The sequence below is a fragment of the Papilio machaon genome, chromosome 4 (genome assembly GCF_912999745.1).
Source record: "Papilio machaon chromosome 4, ilPapMach1.1, whole genome shotgun sequence".
NCBI classification, from domain to species: domain Eukaryota; kingdom Metazoa; phylum Arthropoda; class Insecta; order Lepidoptera; family Papilionidae; genus Papilio; species Papilio machaon.
Genome location: NC_059989.1, coordinates 7787219 through 7814368, shown reverse-complemented (window position 1 = coordinate 7814368; position 27150 = coordinate 7787219). Strand labels below are relative to the sequence as shown.

At 34.7% G+C, this 27150-nt stretch overlaps 7 protein-coding genes across 11 annotated transcripts in view; 2 read left to right on the top strand and 5 right to left on the bottom strand.

Annotated features, from left to right (window-relative positions):
• Positions 1-133: 133 nt before the first annotated feature.
• LOC106720374 (protein abrupt) lies at positions 134-6698 on the bottom strand. The gene is made up of 5 exons (XM_014515053.2): positions 6210-6698; positions 3780-3965; positions 3202-3706; positions 3074-3130; positions 134-2009 (listed from the first exon to the last, which is right to left on the bottom strand). Exons 1-5 carry the CDS (start codon positions 6408-6410, stop codon positions 1753-1755), a joined length of 1206 nt encoding a protein of 401 aa, XP_014370539.2. The 5' UTR covers positions 6411-6698; the 3' UTR covers positions 134-1752.
• A 683-nt stretch (positions 6699-7381) lies between these two features.
• LOC106720244 (ribosome maturation protein SBDS) lies at positions 7382-8415 on the bottom strand. The gene is made up of 3 exons (XM_014514837.2): positions 8359-8415; positions 8140-8283; positions 7382-8064 (listed from the first exon to the last, which is right to left on the bottom strand). Exons 2-3 carry the CDS (start codon positions 8268-8270, stop codon positions 7440-7442), a joined length of 756 nt encoding a protein of 251 aa, XP_014370323.2. The 5' UTR covers positions 8271-8283; positions 8359-8415; the 3' UTR covers positions 7382-7439.
• A 228-nt stretch (positions 8416-8643) lies between these two features.
• LOC106720375 (gametogenetin-binding protein 2-like) lies at positions 8644-13665 on the top strand. The gene is made up of 8 exons (XM_014515054.2): positions 8644-8838; positions 9100-9290; positions 9384-9527; positions 9818-10160; positions 10774-10998; positions 11325-11606; positions 11724-12170; positions 12684-13665. The coding sequence occupies exons 1-8, from the start codon at positions 8749-8751 to the stop codon at positions 12879-12881; spliced, it is 1920 nt and encodes a 639-aa protein (XP_014370540.2). The 5' UTR covers positions 8644-8748; the 3' UTR covers positions 12882-13665.
• Positions 13666-13683: 18 nt separating this feature from the next.
• On the bottom strand, positions 13684-15122 carry LOC106720376 (3-oxoacyl-[acyl-carrier-protein] synthase, mitochondrial). The gene has a single exon (XM_014515055.2). It carries the CDS (start codon positions 14977-14979, stop codon positions 13693-13695), a length of 1287 nt encoding a protein of 428 aa, XP_014370541.2. The 5' UTR covers positions 14980-15122; the 3' UTR covers positions 13684-13692.
• Positions 15123-15500: 378 nt separating this feature from the next.
• Positions 15501-17667, top strand: LOC106720258 (neuferricin). The gene is made up of 4 exons (XM_014514853.2): positions 15501-15835; positions 16043-16186; positions 16270-16456; positions 17387-17667. Exons 1-4 carry the CDS (start codon positions 15562-15564, stop codon positions 17559-17561), a joined length of 780 nt encoding a protein of 259 aa, XP_014370339.2. The 5' UTR covers positions 15501-15561; the 3' UTR covers positions 17562-17667.
• Positions 17668-17906: 239 nt separating this feature from the next.
• On the bottom strand, positions 17907-18767 carry LOC106720259. The gene has a single exon (XM_014514854.2). It carries the CDS (start codon positions 18713-18715, stop codon positions 18161-18163), a length of 555 nt encoding a protein of 184 aa, XP_014370340.1. The 5' UTR covers positions 18716-18767; the 3' UTR covers positions 17907-18160.
• Positions 18768-19929: 1162 nt separating this feature from the next.
• Positions 19930-27150, bottom strand: part of LOC106720311 (calcium-transporting ATPase sarcoplasmic/endoplasmic reticulum type) — a 30039-nt gene continuing 22818 nt past the window's right edge. The window contains exons 11-13 of one of the 5 annotated variants that reach the window (XM_014514932.2): positions 23438-23647; positions 23018-23135; positions 19930-20285 (exon numbers count right to left, since the gene is read on the bottom strand). In XM_014514932.2, coding sequence (XP_014370418.2) covers positions 20263-20285; positions 23018-23135; positions 23438-23647 — 351 coding nt within the window. In that variant the 3' untranslated portion in view covers positions 19930-20262. Of the gene's footprint in view, positions 20286-22784; positions 23136-23437; positions 23648-27150 lie in introns of those variants that run through there. The other 4 variants (XM_014514931.2, XM_014514930.2, XM_014514929.2 and 1 more) reach the window with 4 other exon arrangements.

Genomic DNA, 27150 nt, shown 5'->3' with positions numbered 1-27150 from the left:
TATTATCTATATATTTTATTGCAAAATATACGAATGCGTTTCACAATGTTTGCATTCATGTTACTTCGCAACGTATATAAAAAAAATGCACTTTATCAATTGGAGAGATCATAAAATAATTTGAGATCTCGTATAATTTGGTAAAATTTATATTATTACGGAATAAAGAATAAAATATAAAACATTGTAATTCACAACCCTAATCCACACTTCCGACATCGTGACCCTACAAAATTCCGTTCCTTTTAAAATGACTAGATGTTTTCTATTCCATGGCAAACTTGTTTATATTCTTCCTAAAGCAATATTTTTATTTAGCCCCCCAACTGCTATAACTGAAATTCTTATTATAAACAAATCAGGTGCTCTAACGTTTAAAAAATACAAAGTCCCTTACACGCTAATATATAGTCTGTATCCAGTGTTTTAGTCACTGGGTTAATCAATAGCTATGGCAAGTTTAACACTATAAACATCGTAACAACTATTATTCTCATCGTTCCGTGAATCTGAAGACATTTAACATTAAAACCTTTACGTCTGAAATTTGTACAAACTAATAACCGGGAGCCGTCCAATCACACAACAATATAACACTGTGTAAAGATAAACTATTGTGTATAAAAAATATCACTATTGTACATGTCGTTCTTCACGAGTTTATGTAACTTCGCGAGACCGACACAAAAACGGAGGAGTTCGACACTTTCCGTCGCGATTTCGGTACAAAAAAAAAATTATACTCTATATATGAAAATACGCATTTGCTTGGAACGCGACAGAAAGTTTCGAACTTATGGATAACGTGTATAATGTAGGTATGTGTGTATAATATGTAACCTGTAAATAACCTATGATAAATCAGCACCGGTTGCAACAAATGCTTTAACAACGATCAGTCTATTGTCAGAAAGGAAGGTACTTAAGCGTTTCCCTTAACGAGTCCCAGTTAGTCACACAAATCTACAAATAAAATGACGCGGCGTGACTAAGGGGGCTGAGTTCATCGCCTCATTTTCATACACTGTTGCATGGTGTATACATTTTTTTAATAAAACTAGTAATTAACAGTTGACAAAGAAAATTAAAGGTCACTTATAGTATCGAACCAAATGGGACTCGTTAAGGCAACGTATGTCTGGCACTCGGTATAATTATTGAAAGGCACGCAATAAGCGGAGAGGTGACGGCAGAAAGGCCCCCGGCGACACTCCGATCACAGACTAGATACATCTACTGACAGTCTTCTTTATGACGCCTCGCTATGAGCCACGTCATCGCAGTGCGACCCAACGACGAGGAACAATAGAATACGCACTTTCCGCATCGATGACTTTCATAAATGCAACTTCAATAATATAACGTAAAAAGTGGAGAAACTATAATTGATACACTATTGTACCCCTCGTTGAAGACTATAAAATGGACCAGCGCAACGATCATTAAGTAAAAACTAACAATTGCAAAGAATGAGTATCCTGCCTGAAAAAACGGTTTCATGTACAAATCACAAGTTATAAATCGTGCTCTTTGATGGGCTGAAAGCTCAAGAAGCATGACATTTCTGCATGCTATTTCTCGGAGCCTGAGATGAGATAACTGCTAGAAGTGGAATAGCTCGAAGAGAGACCACAGAATATGGTTTTAAAACTACAAAATGATATGAGCGCGATGTAATCGTTGTCGAGGGGAACGTGGCGCTGGTCCCGTGCACGGTCTTCTTTTTAATATCGGGGTAAGAGAGCGCGTGCGCTACTGTCGGTAGTGGATCGCAGGCCGCAGCGCGGGCAGCGGCGGCGGCGCCGGCTTGAGGCAGGCGGGGTGCTGCGCCAGCGTGTGCCGGCGCAGGTAGAGCGGCGTCTTGAAGGAGCGTCCGCAGGTGTCGCACACCGCCGGCTGCGCCTCGTGGATGAGCCGCACGTGCTGTCGCAGGTTGGACGCGTTGCTGTACCGCCGTCCGCACTGCGCGCACCGCACGCCTGCGCCCGCGCCCGCGCCCGCGCCGCCCGCTGCCAACAACACCAGTTCGCACTGCGGCACCGCGGGCCCGCACTCTCCCCTGCCCCTACCCCCTACCGCCACTCCTCACACCTCGCTTACATACACCTTCCAATGCTAATAGGTCCATTGTTTCCCAACTGAAGGCAGGGTAATTGTCATAACGAAATAAAGGTTCGCGCGCTAAAGTTTTGTTGAATAAAATCGGGCACCAAGATTTATATTATCCTTTATATACGAGTAAGTTGAAACTTAAACACATTCCGGAACTGTGTATCGTCGCCGAGTTCTATACCAACTTCGTTGTCAAACTTAATTGTTGGCCAGCAATTGCTTTACTAATAAACAAAGTAAACAACATCGCAAACTTTTGAATTGATCTGCGGAATTAGAAGGTTTATTTTGTCAAGCTTATTACGTATTTGTAAATAACATCGCGCTTTTGCATCATCCAATAAAAATAGATGTTTGTATGTTAGTCCTCATGCGATCCTGACCAGACCCTGTATAGATTATGATAAAATTTTAGTTCCATGTTCTAAGGATACCGGAGAATACTTCTCCCCTTTAGAATCTATAGAATAGAGTAAAAAATATTCTGCCCTTTTCATGAAACTTGACCTTTGATTTATTTATTTACATCTCTGACTTTGACATTGCAACGTAGGCCGGGTTCAGCACGGGCATAAGAACGTAGAGATAAATAATGACGTTTCATTGCGTTATCGAAGCATAAATTGTGGTTAAATCTTTTTTTTTTTTTCAGAACAATGTAGATGACATTAAAGTTACCGTTTAGAGTTTATTGTGTTAATAAGGTATATATTGTAAGGTAGACCTGTTAGCATTGGAGGAGGTTGCGGGCTTAAGGGTGTGCGGCCGCGCGTCCGCACCCGACACCCGCGCGCCTAGCCACCTCAGTTGAACAATATCGCGCGCGCTCTCTTCTAAATGTTTGTTCTAATCAAATCGATACGTTGACTGTGAAATCGAAAGGTTCGCCGGGGGCGCGGCTGTCCGAGTAGACGTGTGCGTGTGAGAATGACGTGACAGTGAGAGAAGAGAGCATATTTACCTTCCGCTTTCTCGTCCCGGAGCTCCGTACTCAGTCCGCCCATGAGATCCACGTTACCTGCGGCGACACACATTATAACATGACATGTCAAAACGATAGCAATAAAACAGCAATAGTAGACAACTTACCTGGCAGTGTTGCAAACGGGTTGGCTAGCGCATTGTTCTCGTTGTAATAAACCTGTTGGTAACCAGACCGTTCCTCGTCGCTGGCTTCCTGTTCCATCATTTCCATTTTTGGTTCCAAAAGGTCAGATGCGGTAAAATCTTGTCCGCATTTTTCTATTTTCTCCGGATCGCCGGAATCCATTAAAATATCATTTTCATCATTGTTCAGCTCTGGTGCTTCGAGATCAGTTTTCACCCTTAACGTAGGGTAGGTGCAAGGTTCGCTATATTCATTATTATTAGGCCTCATTTGACTAGAAATTTGGAAGGGAGCTTCTTCGCTGAGATTATTTCTGGCAACATCGGGAGAATTTCTCGCAGAACGACGACTAGCGCTCTTCTCGTGATCTTCGGCAGCGTTCGGTTCGACGTTTTGGTTTACGGCTTTGGAGGAGGAGGTAGAATGTGACGGCTTGGCGCTGAGCAAATTACGTAATTGGGAAGGGGGAGACTTTCGATTGACTTTCTGCGAACAATCAAATCAGTTAGATGAGGGAAAACTTTAAAGGACTTTGTGTAGAAGAGATGGTTGTATTTACTTTATCGTTGTGTTGTGAGCAATCTGTGAGGCCGCGGATCTGCAGCGCGTCGGCGGTGCGCAGGAAGGCGCTGAGCTGCGCCTGCGCGATGTTCACCTGGCCTGCGTACATAAACTGCAGCAGCGCGCGCACGTGTGACACCTCGCAGTCCCGCATGAATATTATAGGGTGAGCACATGGATTGTTCTGCAAACAATTTCATGAGTCAACATACTACAATTATTTATACCTAAAGTGTAAGAAAATAAAAAAAAATCTATTTGTGAATGTAAGCAAATGATACAAATATGTAGGAGCTCAGCAAACCCTGTATAATTGCATAATTGATCTATATGAGTACAGGGACACCAATAAAATATCCTCAATTAAAAAAAATTATATGTTAACATTGTCGCCTTTAAACTAAGATGGATAATTTTATTGTCAATAAAGTGAACTACTGTTTTATATAATCTAGCACCTAGCCTTTAATTATGACAAATAAAAAATATAGCTAACATTATTCGCTGATTGAAGAGATTTTTATTGATAAAATTGTTTTTTAAATAGTTATTTAAATTTTTATCAACATAGATAAAACTATATAACACCCACGACTCCGTTCATGCCAAATTAAAAAAAAAAACTTTAATAGTAGCCTACATGTTTTTCCAGACTATGTTCTATATCTAAGCCAAACTCCATTGAGATCCGTTGAGCTGTTCTTCAGATACCTTATAACAAACATCCATCCATACATCCAAACATTCATTAACAATATTAGTAAGATTGCTTGTATACAAATTTTGCTAAGTACGAGAATATGACATAGTTACAACGTAAATTAATCTTGCAGGCATTTCTCTGTGGTACAAGCAAGATGAGTCATAAGGTCCGCATTTATATCTATTTGCTTTAAATCGTGACGGCTGCACTGATTGTGAGCACTTACACAACTTGACAATTTACATGACTATATATACATGTGATACACAAAAATATAACTCAAAACACATGACCAGATGTCATGTGTTATGACTTATATCTAATATATAAAATTCTCGTGTCACAGTTTTCATTGCCATACTCCTCCGAAACGGCTTGACCGATTCTCATGAAATTTTGTGAGCATATTCAGTAGGTCTGAGAATCGGCCAACATCTATTTTTCATTTTTTTTTAAATGCGCGCGGATGGAGTCGCGTGCGTCAGCTATTTTTTCTATATATAGTTATAAAGACTATAATTGAGGCTTTTTAAATCTTGCTTTCAGTTAACTTTAAATATTTTACATACTTTTTACACTACCTTTTAAAATGTGTGTAAATACAATACTTGCTGATGATTTGAACCAAATAACAAAACTCAATTTGTCTGATTTATTTTAGCCATTTGTAGTAGAAAGAGATAGCAACACATTGAGAGTGTTCAAGGAAAATAAAGCTAATAAAACAGGTACAGTTTATGTTGTAATCTTAATTGTTTAAAATTCATATAAACATAATCACATATAGTTTTAAACAATTAGTAACTGTTAATAGAATAATCTAATGGGATAAATCATTACATACAGTTCATTTGACATATTGATAGGTTAAATAAAAGTATATACAAAAATTTAAAGGCAGGTAAAATCAAGAGGTTTTATTAACCTTTTTTAAAGGTTTTCAGGGTGAATTAAGAAAGTAAAATGGTAATCATTCATACAGTTAATTTTAAGTGATAGTTTTAATAATGTCCAGTTAAACAGAACATACAAATTAAAACAAGCTATTTGAAATTGGAATTTCTAATAGACATATTTAATATTCATTAAGTTATTCAGTGAATAAACTTTTCTATTATAGTTTAAATTATATATTATGTACTATACATAAATATTGTGATTACCTTATCTATTATATATAAAACATTATTTTATAAAAAAACATTTGAATTGCAGTGAAATTTAATTCATTGGGTGTATTTTACATGTCATTCACCTACTTTCATGCAGAACAATGAAACTGTCATAGAACTACATATATAATTGAATGTTAAAGTTCAGTAAATATCTTTCCACAGAGAAACTTTGTACTAAAAAGTCATATTACTTTTAGTACTAGTGTATTATAATAACAATAAGTTATTTATGATAATGTCAAATTTAGATAGTTTGAATAAACTTTAGAAAGGCCTGTCACATTTTAGCAATGACTAAAATAGCTGTTTGAGATGAAATTCTATTTTACTTTTTTTTATAACGCATACATGGAATTCAATGATAATAAGATAATTAGAAATTGTGAAACAGAATTCTAAAGTAGGTACAAATAAATGAAATCACGAGTACTTAACCGGAACGCAAGACATGGCATTTGTAAGTAGATCAAGTGTTTTATACATAACAACTTTCACTAGAGTCATTGTAATGGTGACACATCAAAGTGTGGGGAGTGAAAGATGGACTTACTTTAAATAATTCCTTGAAATAAGGACTACACGCAGAGAGAACCACTTTGTGGGCCTCCAGCCTGTGTCCTTCACATGCCAGGGTGACATCCACGAAGTCCTCATCATCGCGCAGTGCCTCGAATTGAGAAGTTATATTTGCTTGAAAATTGTTCCATCTCAAACAGAATTGCTGGTCGCCACCCAGTTCTGTACCTTCCATTACTTATAGACATAACTCGATATCCCTGCTCATTTAATTGGTTTGACAAGAATAGTTAATTATTGAAAATAAATATATCACAGTAACTTGCAATTTCAGTCGCCGTCTGGCCGAAAATCTTGAAAGAAAACAATCAATAAAATCTCGTACCAATATAAGAAAAATAAAACTTTTTAATTTGTCATTCATTTGCTGATGGGTACATTCACTTCTACGTTTCGTTTCACTCTACTCTTCGAATAGATTCTTACAAGTCAATATTTACAATTTTAAAACACAATTTTTTTGTATGTGTGATTTTATTCAGAAATTTTGTATTATTAATATTTTGAATTATTTAGTAATAACTCTAGATTATAAGTTTTTCTAATACGTAAACCGACGTTTACCGCCACTCGACATTTTAAACGAATATTATGACGAATCCCTTTGACATCAATGCCATGTTAAAAAAAAAACTTTTAATGCACAACACACAATTAAATACTCTGTTAAACCTCGTTTCACAATGGATTAAAAATTTTAACTGTTATTTATTTCTTGCTCGATTTGCTACTGTATGAACGTGACGCAACGCAGCTAGTCACTATAATGACTTAATTTAAAAACTTATCAGCCATCAACCATAGACACAGGTCAAGGTTATATATGTACTTTATCAAAAATAATTAAAGTTGGCTATTTTTTTTTTGTCAATAGAAAACAAAGGTTTACGCATATTATGGCAATAACTTTTTGTATATAAACGTAGAATAGAAGTAATTGTAGCAAAAATAATAAGGCAGCTACATTTTAAGTCACAAAACTCTATGGGTAAAAATAATCCTAACAATAAAAGTTGAACAATTAGGCTTCTTATTTTGTAATGTTAAAATGAATTATTATATTACTGAATAATGCCTTTTAACATTTTAAAATATGAAAGAAAACAACAAAAACTGAAAAAATAACACATTTTTATTTATAGCTGGGTAAACATATTGCATACTAAGCAATCAAAAAATAAGACAAAATGAGTGTTCACTTATTTCACAAGGTTTGTTCACCTTCAACCATTTCTTTTAAGTTAAGTAACTCAAATTGTCCATGGCCTTTTGTATCAGAGCGTATCATATCATCTAAACTTCTAAAGCTGCCAGGATCAATAAGACAAATAATATTTGCTGTACCAGATTCCCAATTCTCTTCTTCAACACTAGTAGCAAGCTTTACAGCCTTTTCTATTACTTTCTTTGCATCTTTTCCACCGAGGGTAATCCTTACCCTCATTTGTGCTCTCTCAAGGGGAATTTCTTTTTTAATCATCTGTATAACATCAAGTGCTTGTTGCTTTGCACTTCTATTAACATTAACAGAAAAATGAGTATCTTTCATTGCTTTCTCTATAATGGACACTGGATATGGCCTTTTTGTTTCTGGATTAACACATTTGTCTGCAACAGTTGTAGCAATATCTTTGAAAAGAGAATCTATTTGGGAGTGCCTTTCTTTGTCAGACACCTGAAGTTCCCCCTTTTCAAGAATTTCCTTACACATTTCTGTTTGATTATCTGTGCCGAATATTTTAACTAAATCTTCCTTTTTAGCCACTTGTCCTTTAGAAACATTTGTAAAGACAGTATGTGTTTGAAGCACTTCATCTATGTCTTTTTCTCTGTAAAATAAAAGTAAAGGCAATGACATTGTGTAAAAATATGTTAAAAAAATCATAAATAAAGAGAACACATACAATTTGTTTCTCCAAGATAGCACTTTATTCCTATAACAGGCAATTTCAAATCTTTTACCACCTTTTTTTAATCTAACAATGGCGACGTTAGTTAGGCGTATTTGATTAGTAGGGGTAAATATTTTTGACATCGTGATAGATCAACTGTAAACGATATTTTAATTAGGTTATTTTCATTTACTTATACTTTAACTATAATCAAATAAATATTTTCTTTACGTTTCTTCCAGTTCCTTCTTTTCCGTGACATTGACATTTCACAATTCAAAATAAATCCATAGGATCATAGAATAAAACATGGTGTACTTTTTACAATACATTTAAGTGTTTTAAAAACCTACTACACATTTTAATTTTTAATAATTTATCATCAAACTATATTACAATGAATATTTTTAAATACCTCCATTTAATAAAATATATTTAAAATCAGCAGCACGTACCCAACGACCAATGTCACAATTGTCTTTGGAAATCATGATGTGTATTCGTGTATCCCTTGAAGTCATATATTCTTTGACCTGTATCGAAGAAAACTTGGCCGTCATCTGCAGTCATTTTATTATAATTGTATATTTTGTTCGCTATTTTATGTGATTGATTACAAAAATGGCTAAACTAGTGGATATATACAATAGCGAAAAAGATCCTGTTATTAAAAGAAGACAACTACCGCTAACTATTTATGAAAACCTCACTGTAAGCAATCAAGTTTACGTTTTGACAGTACATCAAACGTAGATTTTTGATTAAATCATTAACAAAATATCATGTGGTTAATAAAAATAATTTCATGCGGACGCATTATTGACGTTTTCGTACAAAGCTTATAGACAAATTATTTTCTATATTTCTAGAAATAGAACCAAAAGTTTGAGCAGACTAAAGTGACGGTCAATGACTGACCTTAATTTATAACATTATTTAATTGTTGTTATTGTACTTGATTCTGTTTTTCAGATGATAATGGACTTGAAAACAATGGGATTGATTTGTGATAATCCACAAGTTAAGGGACGGGAATACGAAGAATTTATGCGAAAATATAGAATCCTCTCAACAGAAGAACTTAAAGCAGCTCTAAGAGTTGACGCTTCTGACATATTTAATGTACTAAACCAAAGCATTCCTTGTGTTGGCTGTAGAAGAAGGTAGTACCTATATTTACATTGCACAAATATGTACTACAAGAGATGACATTTCTTCTATTATATAAAAAAAAATTCTATGCTGTTATTTTTCAGTGTGGAGAGATTATTCTATCAACTTTGTAAATCAGAACATCCAACATTAGATCCACTTATCCTCACCCCAGATGAGACAATGACAATAAGAGAGGACAAGATAACTCATTCACAGTCGCTTGCTACTCTGCTAAATGGTCATAGGTAAGTTTCTTTACAACTACTGTTGTTGAAAAGGTTAAACATAGTAAAAGTGATATTTAAACAATAGAGACTTAATTGGAGACATACTAAGGAACAGCAGTAATAAGACCACCAATATTTAAAATAGCAGTCTTGAAATATTAATGCTTAGTATTATATTTGTATGTAGTACATATGCTTGTGTGAGCTTGTATTTATTCTAATTTAAACAGGTCAAGATATTATTCTCTATACATTCATTAGACACTATGGTTTAAAATTGTTTGATTAAACTACTATGAAATTTTCAGCACTGGGATTGAATGTCTAATACTAAGCCAACCACGTTGGAAAAAGTCTCAGCGGTGTACATTGCACTCGTTAGAGGCTGGAGGAGCACGTGGCTGGGGTGTGGCATCTTCTGGAGGACCAAGCAATGGAGCATGTGGGGCTTGGAGCTCATGGGGCATGGGGAACTGTGGTTGGGGCTGGGGCGCGTGGGGGTGGGGCGGCCGGGCTGCGTGGCGCGCCGCATGGGACGCCATGCGAACCTCTGCACGTGAACATGTCACTCTCATACACTTCAACACACTCCATGATACTCTGCATAATTATCTCCGAAAGCATAGGTTTTGTGCTGATTGTAAGACTAAGGTATGTCATAATTTTAATGTTGTATTTGAAAGGTGTTATTTTTTTTATTCCAACACAAAATTTAATCATTAATTATTATATTTACAGGAAATTAATGTTTTTTTTAACTGTAATATTCAACTTTAATATTCATTTATATTTAATTGAAACCTTTAAAGTTTAATCTAAGTTAATAAGTAATAATTACTGAAGATATTTTTTTCCATAAACTAACTACTACAAATCGCCATGATAGATCACAGAGTAATCACTAGAAATGTTTTCAATACAAATATTTTTTTGAGCATACTTTAACTAAATGTATTATAAATCATAAGTATTGCATTTGAAATCTTTGTAGGAATATTTTAAGTTATATTTTAAACACATGCAGACATTTTTATCATTATGATAAGCAATCTTTACCTGATATAGTGTTTTTTTTCGTCCACAGATTGTGCCTTAAATATTCAAAAATTACATAATTAATTTAAAAATGAATGATTTAAAAAAAATAATAATATGGTATTCCTAATGCCATAGATATAATTTCCACAAACCTCTGTTATAACCAATTTGGTATGAAGACAGATATAATTTTTTAATCTCTCTTATTTCTTGTCTAAACATGCAGGTGTTAAAGGCTTATCAGTTACTTGTTGAGGAAAAGGAGCCACATAAAGAAAAAGGGTATGTGGGGGCACTGTATGGTGGCATCAAGAGATGTCTCCTGGACAAGCACCTTCACTTGCAGGCCAAGACTGACTACATAGCATATCTCATAGCCCGCGCCGAGCCGGAGCTGCTGGGCAATCACAGGGAAAGGCACGCAAAGACACTCGAAATTGCACAGGAAGAGGCAAGTAGTGCTTGCATAAATTGTTAGCATTTTTTGTAGTTGATTTTAAGTTAAAAGTCTCTAAAATGTTTGAATGGGCTGGTCAACAATTAAGTATAGATTATTAATGTTGTTAATCTTTAAGGTGAAAGTCTACTTAATAATGATTCATAAAAAGTAATTAATCAAAACAACTGCCAAGTGAGGTTATCTCCTCTCTGGTATTGCGGATGTCCATTAGCCTCGGTGATTTTAATACTGCTTCTACTGCTCTTTGCTACCATCTCATATTTAAAAAACATACCGAAGTAGATTTGGTGGTAATGTAACATAAATTTTTCCATCAGGTATTAATCTGTCTTGGGATATGCATATACGAACGTCTCCAACGCATCTCATTGCGGCTGCGAGAGGAAGAAGGCACGTGTCAGACGTTAGCAGCGGTCGGCATTGAGGCTCTCTATCGTAAATTCGAAACAGCGGTGGAACTCAAGAGTGGTGTCTCCAAACTGCAGCTGCTTTACGACGAAATAACTCAGGAAGAACTTACTAGACAGCAGAGAAAAGAACAGAAGAAGCTAAAACGACGCAAGAAGAAAGAGAGGCAAGCTGTGGAGAACAAGTGCAAGGTAAAAGTTATTTGATTAAAAAAAAATAAAAAAAATTAAAAGCATTGTTATAAATGTTTAGTATACTCACTGTGCTATATGTGTAGCTCTATCATAAAGCATTGCATTTCAATTCAGGAGGCTGATTCAGAAGAACCAGAAGATAAATGTCAATGTGAAGAATGTCTACTAGAGGAAAGGGACACACCAACCGACCTACTTTCGCCTCGTGACTATAATCAATGTTTCGAGACAAGTGGAGATGGCTGCCAAACGTGTCAAGACGACTACACAACGACAAAACGTGGCTCACCCAAGAAATCTGGCAAGAAAAGGAACAAAAATAATGAACTTATTCCTAACGAGCTTTCCCACGACTGCGGTTACGCATCAGGCGGCGGGATTACTAACGGAGGTTGCTGTGAAACTTTGTCAGGTTCATCTTCTCTTATGAGTTCTCCGGAAGGTTCTGAAGTGGCATGTTCCGAAGGATTTTGTAACCACGAGAGAGGCGACTGTATAGATATTGCCAAAAATGATAAATCTTCATGCACTGGTTTTACTTTGTCACTTCAAGAGATGTTGGTGAGTATATTTTTGAAATAAAAAAGTATTTAGTTATAATGTAATATTCTAAGAACCACACATTCATTTTTGCAACTGTTGTCAAGGTCTGTTCAAATAACATGTTCAATGTCTTGTTACTAAATTATTCAACTCACGCCTGTAACCAAAAAGGGTAGGCAGAGATCACGGACCTCCATTTGGTGTGGCCAAATGAACCTCCGCAATCTACTTTTCGCCATTTCGAGAGACGGAAGGTGACGGGTGGCGAGCTGCGTCGCCGTCTTTTTCTCCCATGAATTCACACATATGTGCAGGTTGCATTACGTTGTTTTCCTTCACCGTATTAACGTCGTACATATGTTAATCGTAAATCGAAAAACACATTGGTACATGGCGGGATTCGAACCTAAAACCTGCAGATAGCAAGTCAAGTGATTAACCCCTGAGCTGAGCTCTAGTGGTTAGAGTCTAGGACCCTATGTTGTGTTACTAAACTTCATTATAATTGATAAATTCTCTTTTTTCATACAGGACACATGCTCATCGGATGAGGAACACGACACCAGTTACATACCAATAGAAGAGGTCTTAGAATTTAAATCACGTAGGAACATAACGGAAAAAAGACAAGAGTTGAGGCAGAACTTACGTCAGAAATTCGCCCAGCTCTGTGTAAATCCAACGAACACTCCTCTTGTAACACAGAAACCTGACAAACAATCTGTGTAACTTTCATGTCACCTGACACATTCAAACTGCACGTTATAAAACATTCGTATATGAAATACAATGATATAAATCTGATATCGCTTCATAACCAGTAGATAAACGTGTGTCACATCCAAAAATAATACCCGATACCTAGAAATAAATATATAAATTGTTCTAATATTTCTGTTGTCTGTTTAAAATACAACTTTGAGCATGTGTGCATGCTATGTTAATCATAGGTCAAAATAAAACAATTTGAATATTTTATAATATTTTTATAATTTATTACGTAAGACACTGTTTAATTATATTTATTATGAAATTATAATCAAAGGAAATCATGTTAAATGTTATAGATGATGCTAATAATGTAATTAGCATAATCTGGATTTGTTAGCAGCATATTATTTGATAAATACATTGGTGCTTATAGAAGATATAACACTAGGCTCTGTACAGGAGTCACAACTAGACTGGAAAATAAAAAGTAGTCTTTTTATAGCAATAAAGTGCATGTTTGAATGAATCTATGATATTAATTGACTGGATCAACCAGCATTTAACAAATGTTTACAATTTAAAGCCTTAGAATGCTTTTTATTGAAATATAGTAGCATTTTTAATCAAATTATTTAATTTTCAATGCTTTATGTGACTGAATACATAATACACATTGAATTTATTTTAGCTCTTTGTTATGTAGCTTCAAATCATGATCAAAAGGTCTTCAGTTGTCCTCACTGTCAGGATTACTGCAGTTGGTAAAGTTTGTAACTCAGTTTTAATATATTATAAATCTGAACAAGTTCTTTTATTATTGTCAAAACATTCATATTTGCGCAATACAAAGAGTTGCATTGGTCCCACCAAATCCGAATGAATTTTTAAGTGCAACTCTTCTTTCTGTGTGCCATTTCTCTGGTACTTTGGTGACATAGTTTAAATCATCAACAGGGTTTTCTAAATTCAATGTAGGAGGTATAACACCATGGTGACATGCCAAAATAGTAAAAACAGCCTCTAAATTTCCAGCGGCACCAAGAAGATGCCCATGTGCCCCTTTAGTAGAAGACACAGATATTTTAGAACTGTGTTCACCGAAAAGTTTCTTTATAGCAGTTGATTCAATGCCATCTCCTATTGGTGTGGATGTGGCATGAGCATTGACATAAGTGATTTCATTTTTTGTAATATTGGCATCTTGCAGAGCTCTACTCATTGATAATATTGCACCACTTCCATCCTCTCTGGGGGCTGTTATATGTGATCCATCACCTGACAGGCCATAACCTAAAATTTCAGCATATATTTTAGCATTTCTTCTTAATGCATGCTCATACTCTTCTAAGACTAACACCGCTGCTCCTTCTCCCATTACAAAACCATCACGCTTTTGGTCAAAAGGCCTAGATGCTTTTTCAGGTTCATCATTAAAGGATGTGCTTAGTGCCCGCAAGCGACAAAAACCAGCAATGGCTAAAGGACTTATACAGGATTCAGCACCACCACATACCATAACATCAGCATCTCCATATTTAATAAATCTATATGCATCTCCAATTGAATGTGCTCCAGTGGCACAAGCTGTAGATACCGAATGGTTTGGCCCACGAAAGCCATATTTTATACTTATTTGACCAGCTGCCATATTTGGTAAGATTCTTGGAACAAAAAAAGGACTTACTTTATTATAACCTATTTTTAATGCCTCATTTGTATCACAAACATCCTTCAGATCTATCATTCCCATTCCTAAAGCTACTCCTGTAATTTCTTTTTCTCTATCAGATTCAGGAAACCATTTAGAATCAACTAATGCCTCTGCTGTAGCTACAAGTGCCAGACATGTAGCCGGTGCCATAGATTTTAAATTAGCCTTCGACAATGCTTTTTGGATGTCATCATCTTGTTTTGAAATCAATCCAGCTATTCTGCATGGCAGTTTTTTGTAATCTTCCTCCTGAAGACAAACAATACCGCAATGTCCTTTCAATAGATTGTCCCAAACTAATTTAGTTCCAGTTCCAATAGGAGAAACGACACCTAAACCGGTAACTACAACACGCCTTTGTGATTGAAATTTTGTTAAGTACCTAACTTGTTGTACTAAATTCATTGTAGGAATAGTTACTATTGCTCATTAATTCATTTGTTGATATAAAATTAAGGAAGTCGAGATTGTCTCTTTTTTAAATGTATACGCTATAAACATAAACTTATTAAGAAGGAACCTCGCCAAGGAATTTGATTATTATTATCATTTAATACATTTGCTACTTAATACAAGTTTTGTTAGGGTACAATTATTTTTATTTGTGTTTTGGTTTGGTTTTGGTCACGTCATATTTAATATGTCATCAATTATGTCAAAGAACATAGGCAAAGGCAACTAAGGTCAATATTACAATTTGTTTTTAGTTTATGCTATTTAATGAAATATGATGGTGTAGTATCTCGTAAAGCCAAATATGCTTTCCTCAATATTATTTTTTGTTCTTGGGAATAAATAAAAAAAAGAACATTGGTTAAACTCAAATTACTTCTGACAAGATTTTGATTGACATTGATATGTCACTGTCATTTGATTTATTTTGTAAATGTAATTTTGTTGATTACTTCTATTAGGTACTTTTACTTTCACCACTTTTAGAATCAGTTAAATCTTTGACGATGTATTTCTCAGTATTTGATAAAAACAATGGGTTTGTATAGTTGTTTCCGTAGGAACATTAAAGTTTCAGTATCGATAATAGTAATTATAATAAGTGTTTTGTGTTATAAAAAATATGAAGAGCTACAAAATTTTACCACTGAACCGAGAGGTCATCGATTGGTGTTCTCACAAGAACAGCTGAACCAGTATGATGGACATGTCCAAGACAAGCTTTATATGGCTGTGCTTGGACAAGTTTTTGATGTGACAGATGGTAGACAACATTATGAACGAGGCTCCTCTTACCACTATTTCATTGGTTTGTAATTGTTTTCACTATAAGAAATATTATCAAAATCACCTGTATTATTGTAATCTTCTGTAATTTAATGTGATATAATCAAATCTTAATGAAATAATTTAAATTAAGAATTGAATGTTTCTAAACCATACAGCATTTCTGCAGTCCATTGCTTAAATAAAATTAGAAAAATATTATAATAGACTAACAGAGTAAATGTTTTAGGTAAAGATGGATCAAGAGCACTTGTTACTGGGAATTTTAATGATGAAAGCTCTATGAAAGATCATGTATTAGATTTGTCTTGTAATGACTTATCTACATTATTAAATTGGCGGAAAACTTATAGAAAAAAGTATAAGTTTGTAGGTAAGTTAGTAACTATTAAGTTAACTTTTCATAAGTCCATAAAATTGTGCTTAATTTTGAAACTATCCACATTATAATTACAGGATTTTTAATTGGAAGATACTATGATGAACATGGTACAGAAACAAATTACTTTAAACAATTCAAAAGCAAGTTAAAAGAATGTGAGACAGAAAAAATTAATCAGGAGAAAGATAATCTCAAGTACCCTCCGTGCAACATTGCTTGGAATGAAGAAGAGGGTTCACGTGTGTGGTGCACTAAAACAAGGTTATACAACATTTTTGTGCTATTAAACTTAAAGGTTATCTAACCATGAGCAAGAAAATTAAAAAATATCTACTCAATTCTCTTAGGCTGTAAAATAGGTATTTATTTTGTCTACATCCCACCTGTTCATTTAATATCTAATATATAAAATTCTTGTGTTGCGGTGTTTGTGGTTAAACTCCTCCGAAACGGCTTGACCGATTCTCATAAAATTTTGTGAGCATATTTGGTAGGTCTGAGAATCAGTTTTCAATCGCATCAATTTTTTCATACCGCTATTAGGTTTTTTTTTTAAACGGCGCGCGGACGGAGTCGCGGGCGACAGCTAGTCACATATAAAAAACCTTGTTCTAGTTTATATTTAAATAATACCTCAGATAATATATAAAAATTAATAGCTTTTGTAATCAAGATGAAAGTATACTCTTTTATCAAATACTAGCTTTTACCCGCGACTCCGTCCGCGCGGAATAAAAATTAGAAAACGGGGTAAAAATTATCCTATGTCCGTTTCCTGGTTCTAAACTACCTGCCCACCAATTTTCAGTCAAATCGATTCAGCCGTTCTTGAGTTATAAATAGTGTAACTAACACGACTTTCTTTTATATATATAGATAAAGATGAAATTTGTAAGATATAAATTTTATTATTGAATACAGGCACAGATCTTAACAATATTTAGGCCATTTTGATAATTTTTTTTATGGTAGAGTAACTTATAAATAGCTTCTTACAAATATTTACACATAAATTGTGTTCTTCCAGACTATGTTCTACATCTGTACCAAATTTCATCAATATCCATTGAGCCGTTCCAGAGATACCTTCAATTAAACATCTATCTATCGATCTAAACTTTCGAATTTATAACATTAGTAAGATAGGATTCATAAAGGAGATGAAAATTTGAAAGTGATATGTTTTTACAGTGGTGGTATTGCACGCAACTGGGTGGGTGTACCAAGGCAACTCTTTACACCTGGCGAAGAGAAACCACGTTGTGTGTGTGTGAACTACGACATGGACAGTGATAGTACAAATTTATTGAAGAAGTATGCTGATTGTCCTGATACCTCAACAATGTGCAAAATATTTAATACCTAAACATTCCATTTTAATGTTCTCATATATTTGTAAAAAAAAATGTCTAAAAACTTCTGTAAGTAACTTAGTATTTATTGTATAATTTTTTACAAAAGTAAGTTTAAAAGTATATGTAAAGAAGAGTAACTTGTACTTATTTTTCTGACCAATAAACAATAATCAAGAGCCTAGCACTATGTTGCTAGCGTGAATACATCTAAATTTTTTTTTATCTTCGTTTAAGGCTGCTAAATATTTTTTTTTACAATAGAAGTAAAAAAGATGTTTCAGAAAAATTTTGTCAGTCAGTCTGCATTTTCCCTGCCTCTATGCAGTACAAAAAAAAAAAGAATTAGACGGTTAAATGTCAATGCAAAATTCTCTTTCATTGTGCCTAGTAAATTATTTACTTTATTTGTACCACACATTTAACAATTATTGCAATAATTTGAAAGAAATTATTTGTGGGAATAGAAATAAAACTAGGTTGTGTAATTAAACACATGATCAGATTACACATAATTCAAACATTACAACTTACATATTGCTTTTAGTAAATATGTACTAAGAAATAACTAAAAAAATGGCTAAAAATGAGGTGAATCTTAGAATTATGATGATCATGAGTTGGGTCCATCATCTATGGTTTTACTTTCTGAATGTACAACTTCATCCAGATCGAGACATTCAATGGTTTTAAGAAACACTTGCATTGGAATTTTTTTTCTATTCAAAAATGTTTTATTCCCCAGGAGCTTTTTGATTTTTGCTCGTCGCCTTTTTATTTTCTCTTTAGTGTAATGGCTGCCTAATTGAAATGTTAGTAATCTTTTAACTTTTCTGCCATGAATATTTGTCTCTGAGCCAGAGGCATTTACTTTTGGCTCTTCATAAATTGTCTCTAGTGTTTGAGATAATGTTTTTACTTTTTTGTTAAGATACAGAGCTTCAATTTCTTTTTGATTTGCATCTTCTTTAATATTACGCTTTCTTGGTCTTATACTAACTCGACGGTTAGAAAGTTTAGGTGGCTCGATTGCCAATGACTTTCGCTTCCTTAAAACACGTGAAGTTGTAGCAGTTACATTTTCTTCATTATTTGCTTCCTCCGCTACAGATTCATCAATTTCCATTATATCCAAGTGTGCCATTTTATTTGGCAGCTCAGAGTCCATACTAAATGTTTATTGTCGTACAACAGTTATCATGACATTTAGTAATATAATAACTTTTTAAAGTAGTTTTATATAAAAATTACAGACTTACATTAATTTTTCTGGCAATCGAACTCTTCAATTTGAAAATTAACGTTACATTTACTGCTTTCACAAACTGATCATTTTACCACGGGTCCCAACTCATATTCTTAACTTCATCATCTATCACAACCCACCATCTATCTGTCTGTAACAGAAAACTTGCAGCTTTTCGGCTTTTTTAACAAGCTTCTATCCAGTCTCACAGGCAACCAAATTGAATTGACAGTTTGATAAGATTAAAAAGTGCTTTTTTTTAATTAGCGATATATTTTGACAGCTCTTGCTCTTAACTGCAAATCTGTCACTGTCAAACTATCTTGCTATTTTATTTAAATTTTTCCCTAAAAGCCACTGCTTGGAAATTGAATTGAATTATTTAAATTTTTGGTATAGATTTTTAAGTATGTTGATAATCATAATCAATATATTTCTTAATACATTTATTTATTATGACTGTAAAAATTTTTACATGTAAATTATCTGTTGTTGAAATATAACTTTTAAATATGGCGCCAAATTCGTTTTTTCAATATTTCTAAAGTATAAAAATTGTGTTAATTTATTTTTCGTTATTTGCTTTCAACTCAGCTATAAAATGGTATTTCTTTTTAACTCAATGTTCTAGCAGAAGTTATTTATAGCGGCAAGCTGCTTTTATATATTTAGTTGTGAATCATCTTTCTTAAAAGCCTTTCATATTATTTATAGATATATAGGTAAGTTTTTTTATTTTTAAAAGAAACACCAGTAATTTTATAACGATTTATTGTACAAAACAATAATACATTAAAATGTACAGGTATGTTTAATTTTTTGGACCTATTAAGTCCCGAACACTGGATAATAAGTATATCCTTCCCTTACAGACACCATATTGCTCGTCGAGGCGTCAGCACTAATAGAAGTATAGATTCGACTCTAGATAAGCAAACTAGAAATAACATAAATATATAATAATAAATTAATAGCATGCTGTCAACTTAAGTACACAATAGTTTATCGCACTGCTTCTGTCGACGGGCACCATGTAGTCTTTGAGAAAACAACGTAATTTAACAAAACGATTGATTAAACCTCCTAAAGTATACTGTATATACACGTTATGAACACGTCCGCTCTGGTGATCGCAGCTGCGGCGGCGGGCTCCCGAGTAAACTTTCGCAGAAACTAAAAGCCAATGGTTATATCGGGAGTCGGGGGCGGTCCGAGTGGCAGAGGGACTATGTACTGATCGATCGATGGTGGGTCGGTTACCACTTGTCAACCACCACCTCGTTCGCTGCAAAACAATGTTACCGTTAATGTGGTGCGCGCTCGAACGCCGCCGACCGAACTTACTCTGTGCGGAGAGATCACGAAAATCTCCGAGTTATATTTTATGTGTAGTTTTTCACTGCGGGATCACAACAAACAATGAGTGTTCATGGAATATATGCGTGCGGTGCTACGGCGACTCCCGGCGCTTACAGCTTCCACGTCGGCTGGGCTGGGGGGCAGACAACACCACGTTAGTGCATGCGGGACGGAGACAGGAGGGGGAGGGCGGGCACTCGTCTCGAAATTGTGCCCATTTGATAAGTTTTGCAATACGACTGCCCGAATAGAGCGAAAGGACTGTCAACACTTTCCAAGTGGACAACGTTTCGTCTTATTTGGTGTCGTTTCATATAATAAACCGATACATTAAAATTTATTTTTATTATAAGAATGGAATTAAAATTTCAAATAGCAATTTATTTTCATTAAGCTTGCAAAACTTTTAGTAGTGTTAGCAGGAAAAATAAAACAACACAGACGTTAGTAAATTGTGCGGAAACTGTACCTGTTCTTTTTATCCAAATCGAGGAGTGTGCAAGTCATTAAAAATATAGAATGGAAGGTTGTTTTTATATTGAGAAAAAAGGAAAATAACAAACGTTTGGTTCGATAGTTTAATTAACGTAAATCAAGGGGAGGATGTTTAACTGTTTGTGTTCACTACATTTTGGTATACGAGAGTCGGAGGGGTGGAGGATGTTCATAACAAATTTTGAGCATGCCCTTCATTGTGCAGTGTCGGTGTGTGTGTGTTCGATGGCTTCAATGTAACTTTATAATTACATACAATTAATATTTATCTTAACATTATTTGTCTCAAATCAAATCCAATCAAATAAACTGCACTCTCTATGAGAGAGCATGCATCTCAAACATGCACAATCTTATCATTAAAAAAAGACTTATGTATGTACGGACTTGTACCTTAATTCTAAATAAAACGGACAAATTAAGTTGTTACAATTTTGTAAAACTTATGATATTATGTTTCTAAAGATTAAATTTTTCTATGTCCAAGTAAGTTGCAGTGATTATTCCCAATACTACCGATTATTAACTATTTCATTTTTCTTTATTGAACAAATCTATAAAAAAGTTTAACTATTCGTTATTGTGTTTGTACAATAAGTATATTGCTTCCATTAATTATTCCACATTTATAATATATAGAAGATAGCTAAATGGTAAGAATTTTAAAATAACGAGTCACAGATTTATTTGCAAATGTTCCGAACAATGTACATAAGTTATTACGCATAACACATTCATTAAATTAGTCAAAAAAAAAACAAAAGTTAGAATTAGGCATACAAACCAGCATTTGCAGAACACTGTCCGATCAGAAAAAGACGTAAAAAAATGGAATAAAGTGCATTCTGGTATGTTAACAAGCGACCACAAGTAAAAGGACACGAGAAGCAGAGAATTGTAGAAAAAAATAAAATAAAAAAAGTAACCGCTGAGCCTAACCATATACTTACAATAAATTACTATATGCTAACAATGCACATTACTAGATATAGTATAAAGACTTCAATACATATATATATAGGCTATCATATATATAGGCTATAATATTATTTACTCTATGGTTGTTTTGTATTGTGCAACCATCTTGTTGTGTAAAGGTAATTCTATCGGCCATAATTAATGTTAAAAATTGAAGATACTTCCAACGTTATTTACTTCATTTTATTTTTAATTCATTAAAATACTACATCGCACTTATATTTATTTGAATAATGACAACTCATGACAGCTCTTTCCTAACCACATAGTCATGACAATTGACCGTTTAATATTAGATTTCTGATGACATAGTGTTCATATTATGTATATATGCATTGAAATCTTCATTAAAAGTTAAATATGTCTGCAGTCCACAAGGACAAGGTACTGAGCTGTGTGCGAGTTCGTTACAGTAGAATTAGACAAAACATTTCATCTTCTAAAAAAAAAACCTCATTAAATAACATTTGTAAACTTACAGCCTTTAATAAACCTTGTAATAACCAATAGAAAATTTGGTTTTCCGTATAATAGGATGGTCTTCACAGCCGCTTATCGTGTTATATACACGATAGATAACATAGTACAAGGGCTATGAAGTTTTAAGGAAATTAATTTATTGTCTCGCACGAGCAAAATGCAAACTTCAATTAGATATAAATCTATGAGAGACCGCTACAAAACTTAAAGTAGAGGTTGAATCAAGTAGCACCGCCATTACAATGTTCTGTTGCTGTATCACCGCGGGGTCCTCAGTGGTCCAAACGCGAACACGTGCACTAACATCACTTCACACATCTGTGCTCCGGGATTAGCATTCAAACGGTTAGATGCTGTGGTGAGCCGCGCTCATAGTCTCTTGGTTTCCACAGCGGTCTCCGCACCACCCACTCATACATTGTCCATACAACATGAGACTTCACACAACACTTCGCAACGGCAACAATGGCCGTTATAAGTTAATGTTTAAGGTCATGGCAGAAATAACTGTATTGACTATATGCCCATTAATTAAAATTATAAATAACATGTTGAAATTTTTCAACAAACAACAAAAAAAATAGATCAAAATAATATCTAAAATAAAATCTTTAAAGAATTTGTTGTGATCATAAAAAATATTTTGGATGATTTTCTTATAAATCTCATGTTGCAAAAAACAGTGTATGGGATGTAACAAACAATGGTAAGTGGGTAGCGCAGAAATGGGGGTAGGTAGGGAGGTATTAAGTTATGAATCAAACGGGTCTGGGGGGGAGGTCGGTGACGTCACTGCGGTGAGGGCGGGGCCAGCTTATATGGGTCCGTAGAGGATGATGCCAAAGAAGACGGCCCACATGAGCACAATCCATTGCATGCCGTCGAGCCAGTGCTGCAGCGAGCTCGCATTACCGTCGGAGATCTTGCGCGCGACGAACTTGAGCACCTCGTCCAGCAGCACCACGGGGATGGAGAACTTCATCACCGTCATCCACTCGTCCACCGACAGCGGGGTCACTTGGAACACCGCCTGCGCACACGCACACACACAAACATACAAATGTATTCAATTATTATTTTGATGTAAACTGAAAAATCTATATATATAAAAGAAAGTTGTGTTAGTTACACCATTTATAACTCAAGAACGGCTGAATCGATTTGACTGAAAATTGGTGGGCAGGTAGCTTAGAACCAGGAAACGGACATAGGATAATTTTTACCCCGTTTTCTATAATTTTTTTTTATTCCGCGCGGACGGAGTCGCGGGAAAAAGCTAGTAAAAAATAAAAGTAAAATATGAACGTGGCTAGTACTAATAAAGTGACTCACCGAGAGGACCTCGACGTATAGAATGACGAAGTGCAGGGTGAAGGAGAGTGCCATGGAGCCGACGAGCCACATGTTGGACCAGGGCGGCATCGTCACCAGCGACTGGTTCTCAGAGAGACTGTTCATCGCGTTCAACATCTCGATCGTGACCAGCACGGACAGCGCCATTGTCATCGGATGTGGGTCTGTGAAGATCTTGCAGTCGATGCCCTGCAACATTCAAAATACAAATATAAAATAACATATTTCATAAATTCATACAAAACAAAACAAGTATATAAACGCCAGTGACTGTACTAGTTTTAAATTATCACAACAATCAAAATATAAATTTGTCACAGAGCAGAAAAAAAAATGGCAAAAATATTAAGAACAATATTTGATATTTTATTTTATTTTATTTTTATTTTATTTATTTAGGGTTGCCAACAAAATATGTTACACACAGTTATACATAATTTAAAACATAAGTTTCATCTAAGCGTAATCTTAAACATATTTCAATTACAGGCAAACACAGCATTCATGTAATCAAAGAGAGTACCACAATAACAAAACTATAAATAACATTATACTTATACACATCTAAAGAGATCCAAAACAAAGTGCAGTGACAATCAAAAAAAAAAAAATTTAGTAACATGTAATGAAATATAAGCAAACAGAATAAAATGTATATATTACTTATCCGGTTTTAAGGAAACAGTTGCATTAAGTTTTTTAAGAAAAGATGACACTGAATCAAGGAAAATGTCTATATCCGATAACTTATTAATCGTTTCATTAAATTCACGTGAAATTCTATTGATAGGTGCATTCCTGCCTACATTCGAGCGATAACGGCGAATCATCAACATATCTCTTTTTCTACTATATCTTTTAGACGCATGTCGAGGGACTAGCAACTCAATCTTGCTGATTAAATCTGGAGCTATAGCCATACCATTTATAATTTTATATAATAATAATATATCTGTTACAGTCCTACGATGATTTAAAGACGTCATTTTAAAACGATCTAATCTGTTTACATAATCGAGCTCGCGCGAGCAGGTCTTATCTTTATAGACTAAATACCTCGTGAAACTTTTTTGGACTCGTTCTATTCTATCAATGTGACACTGATACATTGGATTCCAAACAGGAGAGGCGTATTCGAGCACGCTCCTTACATACGCGTTATAGAGTATTTTTAGAGGCAAAATAGTTTTGAAGTCCCTGCAGCACCTTTTAATAAATCCTAGAGTTCTGTTTGCTTTACCGACCATGTTGTCGATATGGTCTATAAATGAGAGCTTAGAATCTAATTGAACGCCCAGGTCGCGTATACTGGAAACTTCATGCATTACCACATTATTTACCGAATAGGATGTAGGAAGAGGCCGAGTTTTTTTCGTGAATTTTATATGAAAGCATTTTTTGACGTTTAAAACCATCCTGTTTGATTCGCACCATCTCTCAATAGCGTTTATGTCGTCCTGCAATAATTGAGCGTCAGCTAAACTTTGTACACATTTATAAATTTTAATGTCATCAGCAAACATTGAGCAGTTGCTATTCTTTATAACATTAACGATGTCATTTACAAAGGCTAAAAATAATATAGGACCTAAGTGTGAACCTTGAGGCACGCCAGATGCAACAACAAAGGCCTCTGATTTAAACCCACCTGTGACTACATACTGTCTCCTATTACTAAGGTAAGAATGAAACCAATTTAAGATCACCCCATGCACACCATAGCTAGATAACTTCTTTGCTAAAATATTGTGGTCCACCTTGTCAAATGCGCTGCTGAAGTCAGTATAGATTGCATCTACTTGTAATTTAGAGTCTATGGACGTAGATATATCATTAACGTATGATACCAGATTGGTTATAGTCGATTTCTTTCTACTAAAGCCATGTTGTTGGTGTTTTAATACAACGTTCAAGTGCGATGAGAGAACCGGAGTTACTAAAGATTCAAAGAGTTTAGCCAATGTACAGAGTAATGACACAGGACGATAGTCTTTTATATTTTTTCGATCCCCTTTTTTAAATATAGGAACAATATTCGCAACTTTCCAAAGTTCGGGAAAGGTGCCAGAGGATAAAGATGCATTGAATATAATTTTTAACGGAAGGGCAAGGTATTGAGCACATCTTATAATGAAAAAAGGCGGTATCCCATCGGGTCCGCATGCTTTATTAATGTTAAGTTTTTTCATAGCTTTTATGATGTCTGCTTCTGTTAATTCCAAGTGAGTTAGTGTGTTTTGTGGAAATACACATTCGCTTAATGAAAAATCTTGAATTGGGCTATCGGTTGATGGTGTAAAGTTAGAAGAGAAATGTTGAGCAAATAATTCACAGATATCAAATCCCGAGGACGCAGTGACATTGTTCAGCTCCATTTCAGAGGGTAAGACAGATGTAGTAGACTTACATGACTTCAAATAAGACCAAAAGCACTTGGGATTAACACGGATGTTTTGTTCTAATTGTGATATATAATTTTTGTAGCACCTTTTAACGAGGGAATGTACCCTTTTACTTAATAGCCTAAATTCAGACTCATCCCGCGGGTTTTTGTACGTCTGTAGACGGCGTCTGAGTTTTTCTTTTTCTTTTATCGTTCTTATAACAGATTTAGTGAACCAAGGAGGGTATTTAGTATTACGAGGATTACGAGTGGGAACTGTTGAATCTATTATTGAATTTAATTTAACGTAAAACAAAGAAAGCATGAGATTTACATCTGAGCCACAAGATTTAAAAATATCTAACCAGTCAATTGCTTTAAATTTTTCAATGACTTTATCGTAATCAGCTTTAAAAAAGTTAAACTTAGAGGTACTCTTAGGCTTTAATGTAGAGTATTTAATGGATTGAAAAGCAATTTCGACAGGCGGATGATATTCATCAACTTTGGAGATAGGATCTAGACATTTTCTCACGATACAGCCACCTACATTACTGCTGCATAAGACTAAATCTAATATTTTGTTATTACAGTTAGTAATGCTATTAAATTGTTTGAGACCATTTAAGGAAAAAAAATCCATAAAGGCATAACCTAGGTTGTTTTGGTAATTATAGGGCGACAGACCATTCATCGCAGTACACGAATCATTCCTCCACTCTATAAACCCTAAATTGAAGTCACCAATGATAATTGTAGGATTGGCTGTTTCTTCCATAATACTTGAGACTTTGCGTAGAAAGTTGTCTAAAGTTAACTGAAGCACGGGAGGAGGCAAGTAGACAACTCCGATATTAATATTTCTGAATTCCTTATTATGACAGAAGCTTAGACGGATCCACAAATCTTCCACCTCGCTTTCCCATTTAGTCATTCTCACTGAGTTTATGTTTGAAGATACCGCAAGAAGTACACCACCGCCCTCTTTACCTACTAGCGTAGACGTACTTCTGTCTCTCCGGTATATGCAATATTGAGAATCAAAAATTTCACTGTCACCCACTCCCGAATTGAGCCATGTCTCCGTGGCTGCTATTACATTATAGGATTTCGTTGATGCTGACAAATTTATATCTCGTAACTTAGTTCGCATACCTCTAAAGTTCTGATAGTATACTGTAAGAACATCGTGCGAAGAACTATTATCGACACATTGATTTTGTGGATGCTTATCGTATTTTAATGTCATCAAAACTTCTATTAAATTAAGGTTAAAGCAGTTTCAACGAATCCAAGTTCCTAATTTGTT